This window comes from Hippocampus zosterae, chromosome 3 (assembly GCF_025434085.1).
Source record: "Hippocampus zosterae strain Florida chromosome 3, ASM2543408v3, whole genome shotgun sequence".
In the NCBI taxonomy this organism is placed as follows: Eukaryota; Metazoa; Chordata; class Actinopteri; order Syngnathiformes; family Syngnathidae; genus Hippocampus; species Hippocampus zosterae.
Genome location: NC_067453.1, coordinates 21,292,267 through 21,306,139, shown reverse-complemented (window position 1 = coordinate 21,306,139; position 13,873 = coordinate 21,292,267). Strand labels below are relative to the sequence as shown.

The window sequence follows — 13,873 nt, the reverse complement described above, 5'->3', positions numbered from 1 at the left end:
AATACCTACATACAGACAGAAACTCAGTGTTAAACCGGTTGTTAAGACTGTGAAAAAATGGACAGATGAAGCAAAGCTAGCTCTACAAGAATGCTTAGACTGCACTGATTGGGGCGTCTTTGAAACTTCAACGGGCACACTGGATGAATACACAGACACTGTAACATCATACATCAGTTTCTGTGAGGACATGTGTGTACCAACGAAGTCCTTCCGCTCCTTCAACAATAACAAGCCATGGTTTACTCCCAAACTCAGGCAACTCAGGAAAGAGAAAGAGGCCGCATTTAGAAGTGGAGATCGGGCACTGTACAAACATGCCCGAAACCAATTGACAAAGGAAATTAACATCGCAAACAGAAGCTATGCAGAGAGGCTGAAAAACCAGTTCTCTGCTAACGACTCTGCATCTGTATGGAATGGCCTGAAAGCAATCACTAACTATAGAATGCCACCCCCCCAAACAGTGAACAATAAGGGTCTTGCTAATTAACTAAACATGTTTTTCTGCCGATTTGAAAAGGACACCCCCATTTCCCACACACACCCACCTCTACCAGAAACCACTCTACCTACCCCCCCCCACCCTCTTTTTCTCCACTACAGATCCACGAACAGGACGTGAGACGGCTCTTCAAGCAGCAAAAGATCAAGAAAGCTCCGGGGCCCGACAAAGTGTCCCCCTCCTGTCTGAAAGTCTGCGCTGACCAGCTGGCTCCGGTCTTCACACAGATCTTCAACAGATCCCTGGAGCTGTGTGAGGTCCCATCCTGCTTCAAACAGTCTACCATCATCCCAGTTCCCAAGAAATCGGCAACATCGGAACTGAACGACTATAGGCCTGTCGCCCTGACGTCTGTGGTCATGAAGTCCTTTGAACACCTTGTGCTGAACCACCTAAAGAACGTCACTGGACCCCTGCTGGACCCTCTCCAGTTTGCCTACCGGGCAAACAGGTCTGTGGAAGACGCAGTCAACATAGGTCTGCACTACATCCTCAAGCACCTCGACAGCACAGGGAACTACGCAAGGATTCTGTTTGTGGATTTCAGCTCTGCGTTCAACACCATCATCCCGGAACTCCTCACCCCCAAACTACTCCACCACGGTGTGTCCCCTGCGATCTGCCAGTGGATCCTCAGCTTCCTGACGGGACGGACACAACAGGTGAGACTGGGAGCAACAACATCATCAATACGCACCACCAGCATTGGAGCCCCACAGGGATGTGTCCTCTCGCCACTGCTCTCCTCTCTCTACAACACCGCAACAGATCCAGCTGTCAAACTCATAAAGTTCGCAGACGACACCACGGTCATCGGTCTCATCAAAGACGGCGACGAGTCTGCGTACCGCCAACAAGTGGAGCAGCTGGAGCTCTGGTGCGGCCGACACAACCTCGGGCTGAACACGCTCAAGACTGTAGAGATGATCGTGGACTTCAGGAAACATTCTTCTCCTCAGTTGCCCCTCACACTATCCAACTGCCCTGTGTCAACCGTCGAGACCTTCAAGTTCCTGGGAATCACAGTCTCCCAGGACACAAAATGGGAAGTCAACACCATCTCTATCCTGAAAAGGGCCCGGCAGCGGATGTACTTCCTGAGGCTGCTGAGGAAGCATGGCCTGCCACAGGATGTGCTACGACAGTTCTACACGGCAGTCATCGAATCAATCCTCAATCACGGTTTGGTTTGGGGCCGCCACAAAAAAGGACAAAATCCGACTTCAACGGACAGTTAGGACGGCAGAAAAAATCGTTGGCACCGCCCTACCCACTCTTGAGGACTTGCATACTGCAAGAATCAAGACAAGGGCACGGAAAATCCTCCTGGATCCCCCGCACCCTGCCCACCACCTTTTTCAGCCACTCCCCTCAGGCAGACGCTACAGATCCATGCGCACCAAATCCAGTAGACACTTAAACAGCTTCTTCCCTCTAGCCATTAACTCCTTAAACAGTCACTGACATAGTCACTCTTCTTGCACCACAAAATGGTACTACAAAACTACTGGTATACTCTAAAATGGTTCAATGATTTTGTTGTTTACGATGATACTAGTGCAGCGTGTTATACCGGAGACAAATTTCTTGTGTGTTCTACATACTTGGCCAATAAAGATGATTCTGATTCTGATTCTGATTCTGATTGTGTTTTTTGCGCCAGTAATGGGCAGCATTTTTCACAACCCCGATTTGTTCAGTGGCTATGTCGGCGTTGTTGGACAGTTGGCGTTGGTGCGGCTGGATGGATGGCCGCTGAGGTTGAGGATGAGGAGAGAGGAGCGTATTTGGAACCGTGAGTCGCCGCTTGGAATTGAAATGGATTTCCATGGGACAGGAGAAGAGAACCAATCTCTTTTTTCGTCAATGGATGCTACAGCTTCTTGTTGACTTTGAAACTTTGCTTGTAGCCGACGTGTGCACATTTTGAGCATGACGTCTCTGATCCACTGGTTAAAGGACACTTTGATTCTCTCCTCTTTCATCTCAAACTGCTTCAAACAACAAAGCGTGTGATGGAAAAGTGGTTAGAACTGCACGACTGTCCGTGTTTTATGTTATGTGTTGTGTTTATTATTTTACTTTATGTTAACTGTTTTGTAAAGCGCTTTGTTACAGCTGCCGCTGTTGTGAAAGCGCTACATAAATCAGCATGTATTGTATTGTATTGTATTGTAACATTCCCAGTCACCTGTGGGGAATTTATAGGCCTCAATAAACCTAACATGTATTTTTGGGGAAATTGGGAGGAAGCTTGAGTACCTCGAGGAAAAAAAAAAAATGAAACCCCCAAGCGCGATGTGAACACGAAAACTGCACCTAGGTGTGCCTGAGCTGAGATTCACACTGTGAACCTCGTAACTGTGAAAGAGTCGTGCTAACCACTCTAACAACAGAGCTGCACATGAAGTTAATCAACACCCAACAAAATGTTACTGGCGATGACCACAGTCACAAACAACTACTTATATAATTATTGCAAATGAATTCCCTTGTTCTGAGCTTCAACCCTCAACCTCCTCACTGACTGAACATTGCATGCGGACCCGCGTTCGGTGCAGCACTGATTTTCCATGCTTTATGATTTCAATAAAATTAGATTTAGTAGTGCAGATAGTACGCCTTTGCTCTGGCATAAAAGCAAACATATGTGCGTGCACTCAAAGCACATCTGTTATTTATAGTCGGGACAGGTATACATTAATCCCGCTGACAATGCCGCTCATTTCAATTATAGTAAATAGGCTTCGGAAAAGCTTTCCAGCGGAGTTCAATCTCGGTCATATTTTGGGGTTGCATTTTCTATTCAGCAAATTACAGACAAATGCAAATGTCGGTCTCTCTAGGTAGAGTTGTAGCCCGTGGAAGTGTATCTTCAGTAACTGGATTCTCTACTTTTTCAGTTGGAAATATGTGGGGATGGTAGTGTGTCTCTCTCTTCACCAGCCACTTTATTTGATACAGCCGCACAATCCGGGATGCATTACCAGAGATGTTAATCAAAAAACAAATCTGCCCCTTACAAAGATGGCAATGCTTAGTTTTGACTGACACAGACACAAAGTATAACAAGATGGTGTGGGTTTTAGTTTGAAGTGTTTTGGGGGGGCGAAGAAACTGCATGACTTCATAGCGGGGGGCTGTTTCGAATAGCCAGCTACCTATTGTAGTTGGCTACACGAGGCAAAATATTAGAGCATTACACATTGTGCCATGATACCGAATGTTACATCTCCAGGGAGAGACTCGAGCAAAATAATGATTAAAGATGGATGGCATATTAGCGCTTTCATCAAGTTACAGCACAATTAAAACACTTTTTAGCAATGAATGGTCTAAATAGAGGTTGCATGTTTTGCTACGTTTCTTAACCACGCTATTGTGGAGCTCCCACATTAGTCCGAGTGCTACATGGTGTGGTCGCTTCCATTCAGCAGACATACGGTATCACCGAGGCAGAGCCTTTTCGCAAATCGCCCTCCCACCCGAGATCCGGAGCCTTGAAGCTATCCGAATCGCAGCTGTCTGCATCCTGCTGAGACAGCGTTGAGTTTCCTTGGTTGCATCACTTGAGGTGGGAAACGTGTCAGATTTGACTTTTCTCTCTCCCGCAGTCCGAGTATCCTTGAATTGACCCTGGATATCCAGGAGATGATGTCACAGCAGAGAGAGAGTGTGTGTGTGTGTGGGGGGGGGGGGGGGGGGCAACATTTTTCAGCAGCCAAATGAATGTCATGACAGGAAGATGCATGGCCAGTGGAGGTTGGCATCGCAAGTCAGCCCTATGCATCAGTTCCATCAAACAAGAATGCAGTCGTAGCTTCAAATCCAAACACCCCAAAGCGTAGGCCTCCAAACTAAACTGCACAACTACACTTTGGTTTCTCTTTATCAGATATACTTGACAGTAAATTGAAATAATGGGATGACAAGGTCAGATATAATAAGTTTTAATGTGAAGAGAGTCTCCTCCCAGGCGCAAGCCGTCATCTCCCCGGGCAACATTGTCCTTCAGTCAACTTCAAGCATCGAGTCTTGTGTTTTTAAATGCTAATATACGGGTAATTATAATTTGTAAATTATCTTGGGGAAATTTGTTTTTGGATTACATGATTCAAATAATTGATTTTTAAAATGTTCAACAGTGCCAGGTCTATTCCACATGGCTAGGCTTCATTAGAATTGCTGGTGAGATGCATCTATCTCAGCTGACTTTGGATGGACTGATGGACAATCGCAGGCATTCACATTTGTGAATTATGCAGAGCAGATGTGTCAAACTCAGGCCTGGGGGCCAAATTAGGCCTGCCATATCAGTTTAAGTGCCCCGCGAATGTTAACCATGTGCGCCGACTTCGTGCTCCTGATGAAATCTGCTGCAAAATTGAAAATAGTTTTCAGTTTTAGTGATACTGAGATACTGCACAGCTTTTTTCTTTTTTTTAACGACGAAACCCCCTTTTAAAATAAATCGAACAGGTGTACGAAATATTATTCTTTGGATGTTGTAACGAGTCCATTTTCGATGCGAATTATTCTCATTAGGGTGCTGGCATGCCCGAGCGTATATTTAAACTGACTTTCAGGTGGCAGACACAATACACCTTGGACTGGTCGCCAGGCAGTCACAGGGCAAACAGACAAACAACCTTTACCATTCACGTCACACCTGAGGACAATTTTTAATCTTCTATTTACCTAATAATGCTCAAGGGCAGTTTTTGGCGTATGGTTACCGGGGGGGGCTCAAAGTATTGGGAGAACACGCAAAGCTCCGCCCGGCTAAGCCGAACCCCCAACCTCAGCACTGTAAAGTGGATGTGCAAACTACTAGCTCAACATGTTGTTCCAAACTATCCAATCCAATTTGTTTTGTATCTGCCAATTATACGAGTTCACTGTCATAACAGCCCACTGAGAGAAGCCATTACAATATATATAATATACAATGTGGCCGGAAACAAAAGACAAGTTTGACACTCCTGATGCATATTCCTTAATGAGTCTAATATGCACGTTGGAAGGAAGCTGGCGACACCCCCCCCCCCCCCCCCTACCCTAGGAACTGTGAAGCAAACGTTCTGTCCACCTTTCAAACTTGACCCAAGAAACCAGGAATCACTCGTGATATCAGTACACAAAACTACAACCACAGCCGTACACTGCCCAAAATGTCAGCTGCGATCCACACAACATCCAGGTCAAGTCCAAGTTAGTAAACCATGACACATTTCTTGTGTAGGGCAGCGAGGATGCTGAGCTGAGGGGCTGCAAGCACCGTTTTGCCTCAACCAATGCGAGGACTGACTCCACTTGCAAATGCGACGAGAAAACAAGTAGGTCATTCATATATTCAACTGAGCAGTCGGTGTCAAAAGCGGCCAGTCCTTAAATTCGGCGAAGAAACCCACTCGAGAGGCTTTATGATTCTAACCTTAGATCCAAAGCGAGAACAAGCGGTGAAGTGAGCCATTCAAATCCCGCTAAACACGGGGGAGAGGTCGTCCGCGGGCGAATAGGAGGATGACATGTTTCCAGTCCAAATGGTACCATACAAAAAGCATCGGACTCCCCCGAACCTTCCACGGAAAAGAGTGAAGGTGAGTTCCTACCTGCTGTCGGTCCGCGTCTCGTTGGAAGCAAGCGAGCTTACGGCGAGGCGACACACACACACACACACATCACATCACGCACACAACGCAGACACGCGTGCGCGCTCACACGCGTTCACACAGACTCACACAGGGACACACACACAAGCCCCTCCTCGTCCATCTACACATGCAGAGATGAGGAAGAGGAGAGCGTATATTTGCGTGTCGTTTTAAAACAGACGGATCATCACCGTGATGGGGCGCACGGCAAGATTTATTTGATCGAAATATAGTCAAGTTGTGTCACGTAACGCACGCGCATACCCGGACACAATTGACTCGATGTGAAAAATGCACCTGCCAAAACTGTGGCGATCCACAGATAAGATGTGACTCCATGCAGGAAGTAGAAGGTGTCATACCAACATATGTATGTATATATTTTTTTATTGAATCAAATGAAAAATTCAAAAACATACTATACTCGTGCGGTTTACAAATTTAATTCGGGATAACCAATCGAATATATTTGATGTATGTGGATGTCAAAAAACATCCTTCCTCTCAGTTTAGCATCGCAGTGGGTGGACAGTGTCACACTAAAAAGGTTGTATACTTCCCCCTGGCGGAGTCTCGTTTGAACTGTCACAGCGGTTTTTTTCCCCCCAGCATCATTAACATTTCATTTGAGCACCGAAAAATAGCAATAATTGATTTTAATTGGATTCTTATCGAATTTTAAGTAGTAATTCAACCCATAAACGTTCTTTAAAATAACAGCTTGCATTTGTGGAATATGAGTTCAACAGCAAAATTCACCCGGTTTTTAACCATCTCTGGAGGTGGATATATATTTAACTACACCAAATTGCCCGGAGGTCAGGTAACAATCAATCAACAGGTGAGCCATGATTGGTCAAAATAATAATGATCAGAATGCCGTGTTTAGGCTCGTGGGGCTTGCAAGAACATATTATTGGAAAGAACATTGACTTCCCCCTTTAAGAGTTTACATTTTTATTGCAATATATGATTCAGTAACTTGGAAAACGTTTTGTATTAATTTGTCCTTCAGTTCACGTTCTTGGTATCATTTAGTATAACAACCAACTTCATCCGCTTGAAAATTGGTCTTTGCCGAGAACAGTTGTTGGTCACATTATCACCTGATATAGACAATATTTACTTTTCTAATATCATTTCGTTAATTCTAAATCTGTTTCAAGCTTTTTTTTTCTGGAGAGTGTGTATAGCAGGTGTGTCCAAAGTCGGTGGGGCGCTGTCCTGTCTGTTTTCCAGCTTTCCCGGTAGCAACACACCTGATTCAAATCATCAGGATCGTTCAAATGCTGCTTAAGAGCTGGCTGATGAGCTGCTCATCTGAATCAGGTGTGTTGCAGAGAGATGGAAGACAGGCAGGACATGCCTGGTGTGAAGTATTAGCACTGTGTTAGGAATCCCGACAGTCCACTGTCAGATTCATCTTTAGAGACAACCGTTATCTGTTCCACCACAAGAGGGCAAACATTGGCAACTGTTTTTTTTTGTACAGAATAAGCAGTGTTTCCCAACCTTTAGTGACCCAAGCTGAATATTTTACATGAGAAAAAAAAGTATTTTACACTACCAAACAAAATTGAGCGAAAAAGTGGATACAATGATCCAGTGGAATATCATGTCATTGTTTTGCGTGTGAATATAATTTGTGCTATTGAAAGATGAGCAAAACTCGCCACTAGGTGCTTTCAAAGTTAATATTGACTCTTCAAATCAGAAGGTCATCCAAGTGCCGGTTTGTACTCCTCAGAGTTTTATCACTTCAAATATATTTTCATCAAGTCATGGCCTTATACCCACAATGTCCGATCGTAACATTTTGGAGCTCTGTTGAGCTTTCGGATGTTTCCCGGGCAACCGGGGGCCGAGGACAGAGGGAGGATCCAGTGAGAGAGCAGGGGGTGTGTTTTACATTCGTTGGTTTCTTGCTTGATTTAACCCGTCTGCCTCCCTCAAACACACCCAGATGGTCAAACCCGCCGCCTGCTGCCTGAAAGAGACTCTCAGATTTCTCACTGACCTTTTATCTGGAGCTTTTGATCAAATTTGCCCAAAGAAATCTGTATCGTATACAAGGTAAGGCAATACTTCCACCATGTTTTTTTTGTATGCTGGATATATTTATTTTTCTAGACGTATGCTAACAATTGTATTCTTTCAGTTGTGGTGACTGAAGAAACAGCAAATCTATGTGGGTAGTGGAGAAGATCCGCGTTTCGCTGGAGAGCTCCGCCCTGCCCGCGCCATCAACAGAATTCAGCTTCAAGATCGGCGACATCATGTTTGGGGACAAATCGGACAAACACCCAAAAATGTCCCTGTTCCCCAATGTCATCACCCCTGACAACATACCGGAGTTCTGCATCCCGCCTACCATCCCGTCGTGCCCGCAGGAGCTAAAAAACACGGACCACAGCCGAGCGGTTCGTGTCGCCAAAGCAAGCCACTGTGAGAAGGTTGAGGTGGAGGTGGTGCACCATGAGGCCCTTAACCCTCACATAATCCAGGTGGAGAGCGTGGATGAAGGCCCCTACGATGGCTGTAGCGATGAGGAGACAACAAACGCAGATCCTCAAAGCCAGGCTGCCTTGTCCCTCCCCCATATGGCCAAAGCTCAGACCTGCTACGGCTTTTGCACCTTGCTGGAGAGCCCACACACCAGGAGGAAGGAGTCTCTCTTCCACTCCGATCCGGGTTCCTCTCCTCTGCTGCTGCCCAGGAGCCGATCCGCCACCTGTTCCAAAGTCACCTCGCCCCCTTTGTCCTCTCCTTCCTCCTTCAGCCTCAACAGTCTGTCCTCCCGACTCTCCCCGAGAGGACACAATCTCAACTGGCAGGGCGTCGCGGACAGCGACACGACGTCCTCTACGGAGTCGTCTCCTTTCAGTTCTCCGCTTCTGACCAGATGCCCCGCCAAGTCGTCCCTCTTCAAGGCACTGAGCCATGAACTGCTGCTATCGCGGAACATAAGGAAGGCCATGGTGTCCAGGAATAATTCGCTGTCCACAGATGAAGGCAGCTCGACTGACAACAGTCCCAACGTGATGAGGAGGGCATCGGAAGGCTTAGGTGAGGGCCTCCCCGGCTGCTGTCGTCTGGCACCCCCGACTATCTTCCCCATGGATTTGACCCTGCATCGGGAGCGGGTGATGAAAGAAAAAACGGTGCCGATAGGGAAGGACGGCAGCCTGAGACTCTCAGGGGAGTACTGCCCTGACAACCAAAGACTGAGGGTACGACTAATCAGCGCCGACGGCCTGTACCCTTTGTCCGTCGACTCCAAGATCATTAACTGCAGTGTCAGCATCTCACTGGCTCCGGGGAAAGTTCAGAAGCAACGCAGCACTGTCATCCGAAAGAGCCGCAATCCCATCTTCAACGAAGATTTCTTTTTCGATGGCATTTCAGAGGAAGACCTCGGCGTGCGCTCTCTTCGCTTCAAAGTGGTCAATAAAATGTCCACCCTTAAAAGAGACTATCCGCTGGGTAGCTGTGATTTGCCTCTTAGCACCCTTGTCACCTTCAACCATTAGGTCATCCACATTTGTTATTCAGGTATTAAATTATTTCTCTGCATTTTTTTCTTTTTTTGGGTGGGGGGGGGGGTAACTTGATATGATTTTTTCCCCTAATGAATAAATTATAGGAACCCTCAATTGCTTGACATTCATTTCTGTGTCATTTCTTGAACATGTCATTGATTATGTAAACACTGCAAATAATAGATGCTAGAGTTTTGATTCAACAAGTCAAACATCAGGAACTAATAATTAAAAAAAAGGCAACGTTAACAACGCTAAATGTCCTTAAAGTAATGCTCAAAACATAACCGAATGCCGAAATTTCATGTTTATAAGTGCTAAAATGGCTGCTGCACCAGGTGCGAGAAAACAATAGTCTCATGTTTCTCCCTAAGCCTGTTTTTTCAACCCGACCTTTTCCTCAGATTGAAAATATCACTAGAAAGCAGAAACCTTTGTATGTTTTTTCCCCCTTATTGCTTATGCATTTAGTTTTGAACACGGTAAACAAACAAGGGTCCGTTCTAATGTCCAATGACTACGAAAACAACCGAGTAGCCCAAATATGAGAAGTTGCAAAAAGTTCCCCGACACTTCAATTAGACTCAACACAGATAAAACGGATACAAACTGTATTCTATCTTAGATTGGACGAACTATGGTCATTGCTATTATTAAGAAACATTGCCCCTGGTGTTATAAGGAATGCGAACGCTTTGATTTTATTCAAGATTGCAATGTTCAGAGAAATTGAGTGTGTCGCAGTGCAATATACGCGCGCATGGTACTGGATGTTTAAACAACCGAGCAGAGCCGCAGAGCCCAAAGTACTCTTCAAACATATCCTGCAGCTTGCGGCAATAAAGTGCAGGCTTGGAAGCTGCCACCGTAGCTGCTGGTTAATGTTTAATAGGTTTCCCCGCAAGGCTCGGAAATGCTGTGATAGAGAACTGACACCTCACGGTAATGAAACAGCAGAATGTGATTATTGTACGTAAATAGCTGTTGCTACATGATCGTTCAGAAAAAACAAACAAACAATATGACACTTTGATACTTCGGATTTTGCACGTGTGAAAAGGACAGACATAACTCGTCATGATCCACTTTCGCAAAGAGCCACAATCCGGCCTCAGCCATTATGATGGAAATAAGGGCTTGTCTTTTTGAGGTGCACGGCCCGATAAATCACCTTTTGTGTTATTGTAATAGAGAGCAGAAGCAAGTAACTAACAAGGAAAAGGAAATACGGACCATACAAGCCAACGGCGTGCATTTGTCGTCAAGAGCTCTTTGCGCAGGATGTGTTTTCGGGGTCCTCTGTGGAGGCGGATCCTGAAGGACAGGGGTGTCAAACTCATTTTTGTCCCGATCCACTTTGGAGTTACGTTTTCCCTCGGCGGGCCGTTACGAATATATCATCTCTTCGCATAACTTGTACACAACCAATTGATGGATGACTCGTTTTGAAATCACTCAACTATTTGCTTGTTTAATTAGGTTTAAGTTCCTTTTTTTCCCAGACAACGGTCTTTTTTGGTGAAGTTTCTCTTCAACTCTTACCTGGCTGACAGTTTCGGCTGTCACTTTAGCCTTCATCAGAGCCATCTCTGCTTCCTTGTGACGTGTCTTAAAAACAGCTATTGGTTTGTTGTTTGTCGTAAATAGGATAACAAAATTATTGCAAAATCTCAACGTCATTTATTACACATTTCAGCACAGATTTTCGCACGGATCATGCAAGTTAACACGCATGATTTTCTTTCGTGGGCCACATAAAATGATGTGGCGGGCCCCGGGCCTGTGCTATAGGACACCTGTGCTATAGGACAACACTCAGCTCGGAAATACTTGTAAATAAACGTAAATTACTTGCGATTCACCTTGCTGCTCCACCACTTGTACTATCCGTGGGATTTCGACTGATTTACACTCCGAAAGAATTGGACACATTGGTTGCAGCCCGTCGGCCACAGCTACTTTGGAATAACGAGCTCACAGCTTGCTATCAACTGAAAAAGTTCTTACCAAGTAAGTGATCAAAGGATCTAGATCGGATTTAGTCAGCCATTTGCACTTTAGCAGTGCATTCCGTGTGCAAGTAGACTTTAATGGCTTCAACTTGGAGACACACGACTCAACTTTGTTTTTTAGACCACCCAAAAAAAACAGACACAACTGTAACAGAGTCCTGGCATACAGGAATCTTCATACCTCCAACATCATCACTTTTTAGGAGCCCCTCCCCCCCTACCCGCCAAAAACCGTATGTTTGTTCCACCATTAACTTGCGTCGTCAAAGAGGGCAAGTGAATTTCAATTCTTTCGATTGGTCAACAGTTTGTTAAAATAACACCCAGATGTGTGGACTGACCTATCGGTTTGTTAAAAAAGAAATAAATAAAAAATCTCAAATTGATCAAATGGTGACCCCAATGATTTACAGAGGCGTTATTGCCACTCCTTGGGGCAGATAGAACAAAACTCATGTCTAGAAATCATAAAAGACAACCAATAATAAATTGTAAAATTGATAGTCATGGCGGTGTTTACAAAAATACAGCTTGTACAGTATATATGCAATGTTCAGACATAAACATCTTCTTCTAAATAGTGTCTATCAAAAGGGCAACGCGTGGCACTTAAAGCTGATCATGAGACGTGATAATCATTTATCTGCAGGAAACATCTGTGCGTCATAAATGTAAATGCGCGAAAGGGGAAGTGCACTGGGTTAATCTGGAGTATCTGAAAACAGTTGCTTGGTTACCTTTAGTTACCCGGATGCCTTTGCCATCACTAATGTATATTTACAACGCAATTAGCTTGTAAGAAAAACATTTAATTACATTTAAACGTATTTTGAAATGTCAGACTTAAGCCAAACCTCTCTGGTTGCTCGAAAGCAGTGTGATCATGTTTTCATGATGAGATCAACAAATTTGGCTCCTCCTCTGGAACGATCTCGAATCCACTTTCCAATGCAAACACTGCGCTCACACCGACTCTCTTATCGGGGGCTTGTGTTTTACCAGGTTTTCTGAAAACGTCACTTCGAACGTCGGCGTAAGCACGTGGGATCAGTTGAATCTTTTGTTCTCAAGGCGAGCTGTTTGACATTAGAGGGGAGAGGGTATTGATAAAGGCTTGTGAACAATGAGTTGCCATTACCAGGATGCACGTGCAATTCCTGATCAATACCACCGAAGCAAATTTATCGAAACGTCTCCGTCAAGCGCTCCGCTTTTGACCTAATTATGAGAGAACACAATATTCCATGATGTCACCGGTGTCTGCTCAGAGTTGTTTCAGGACAATGAGATCACTTTTTATGGCTTCCACTCATCCATTTGGCAAACATGCTCAGCTTTGGCGATTAGTACAAGTAATGTAAATAAGCACAAGGTACAATATTAGGAGTGCGTCACAAGTCAGGTTGAGGACACGTCTCTGGAGATGAAACTATGCATGACTGAGACGTTTAAATCATCAATCTGTCTTAGAATGTCAGAATCAGTGAAACTGTGAACAGGATTCAAACTCTCTCTGGAGCTAAAGGAATAAATAAATAAATGTGTAAGTTCAGGGGTTCGTTGTTTTCGAATGGATGGCTCTACTTTACGAAACGGCAAAAGGTGAGATGGATTCCGTTTGAACGCAGCTTTATTTCCAAACGCCTGCACCGCAGTACGATCGAGAACAGACTTTTGGCAACTAAAATCACTTCCTGCTTTCCCTTACTTCACCAGCCAATCAGAAGCTATCAACATAAAAACACGTCTAAGCAATTATTAAACGACAGAATGCAAATTGGGTAATCTTAAAATGAAATATGATGCTCAAACATAAAATGATAATTAATTCATTCATCTTCCGAGCCGCTTGATCCTCACTAGGGTCGCGGGGGGTGCTGGAGCCTATCCCAGCTGTCTCCGGGCAGTAGGCGGGGGACACCCTGAATCGGTTGCCAGCCAATCGCAGGGCACACAGAGACAAACAACCATTCGCACTCACACTCACACCTAGGGACAATTTAGAGTGTTCAATCAGCCTGCCACGCATGTTTTTGGAATGTGGGAGGAAACCGGAGCACCTGGAGAAAACCCACGCAGGCCCGGGGAGAACATGCAAACTCCACACAGGGAGGCCGGAGCTGGAATCCAACCCGGTACCTCTGCACTGTGAAGCCGACGTGC

General features: G+C 45.1%; 2 protein-coding genes across 7 annotated transcripts in view; one reads left to right on the top strand and one right to left on the bottom strand.

Moving 5' to 3' along the window:
- tln2b (talin 2b) overlaps positions 1-6,282 on the bottom strand; it is a 97,895-nt gene extending 91,613 nt beyond the window's left edge. For 3 of the 6 annotated variants that reach the window (XM_052060417.1, XM_052060423.1, XM_052060424.1), the window contains exon 1: positions 6,118-6,282. The gene's annotated coding sequence lies outside the window, so the exon portion shown is untranslated. Of the gene's footprint in view, positions 1-5,939; positions 6,089-6,117 lie in introns of those variants that run through there. The other 3 variants (XM_052060418.1, XM_052060419.1, XM_052060420.1) reach the window with 3 other exon arrangements.
- A 1,253-nt stretch (positions 6,283-7,535) lies between these two features.
- c2cd4a (C2 calcium dependent domain containing 4A) lies at positions 7,536-9,826 on the top strand. The gene has a single exon (XM_052060440.1). It carries the CDS (start codon positions 8,346-8,348, stop codon positions 9,687-9,689), a length of 1,344 nt encoding a protein of 447 aa, XP_051916400.1. The 5' UTR covers positions 7,536-8,345; the 3' UTR covers positions 9,690-9,826.
- Positions 9,827-13,873: the final 4,047 nt, after the last annotated feature.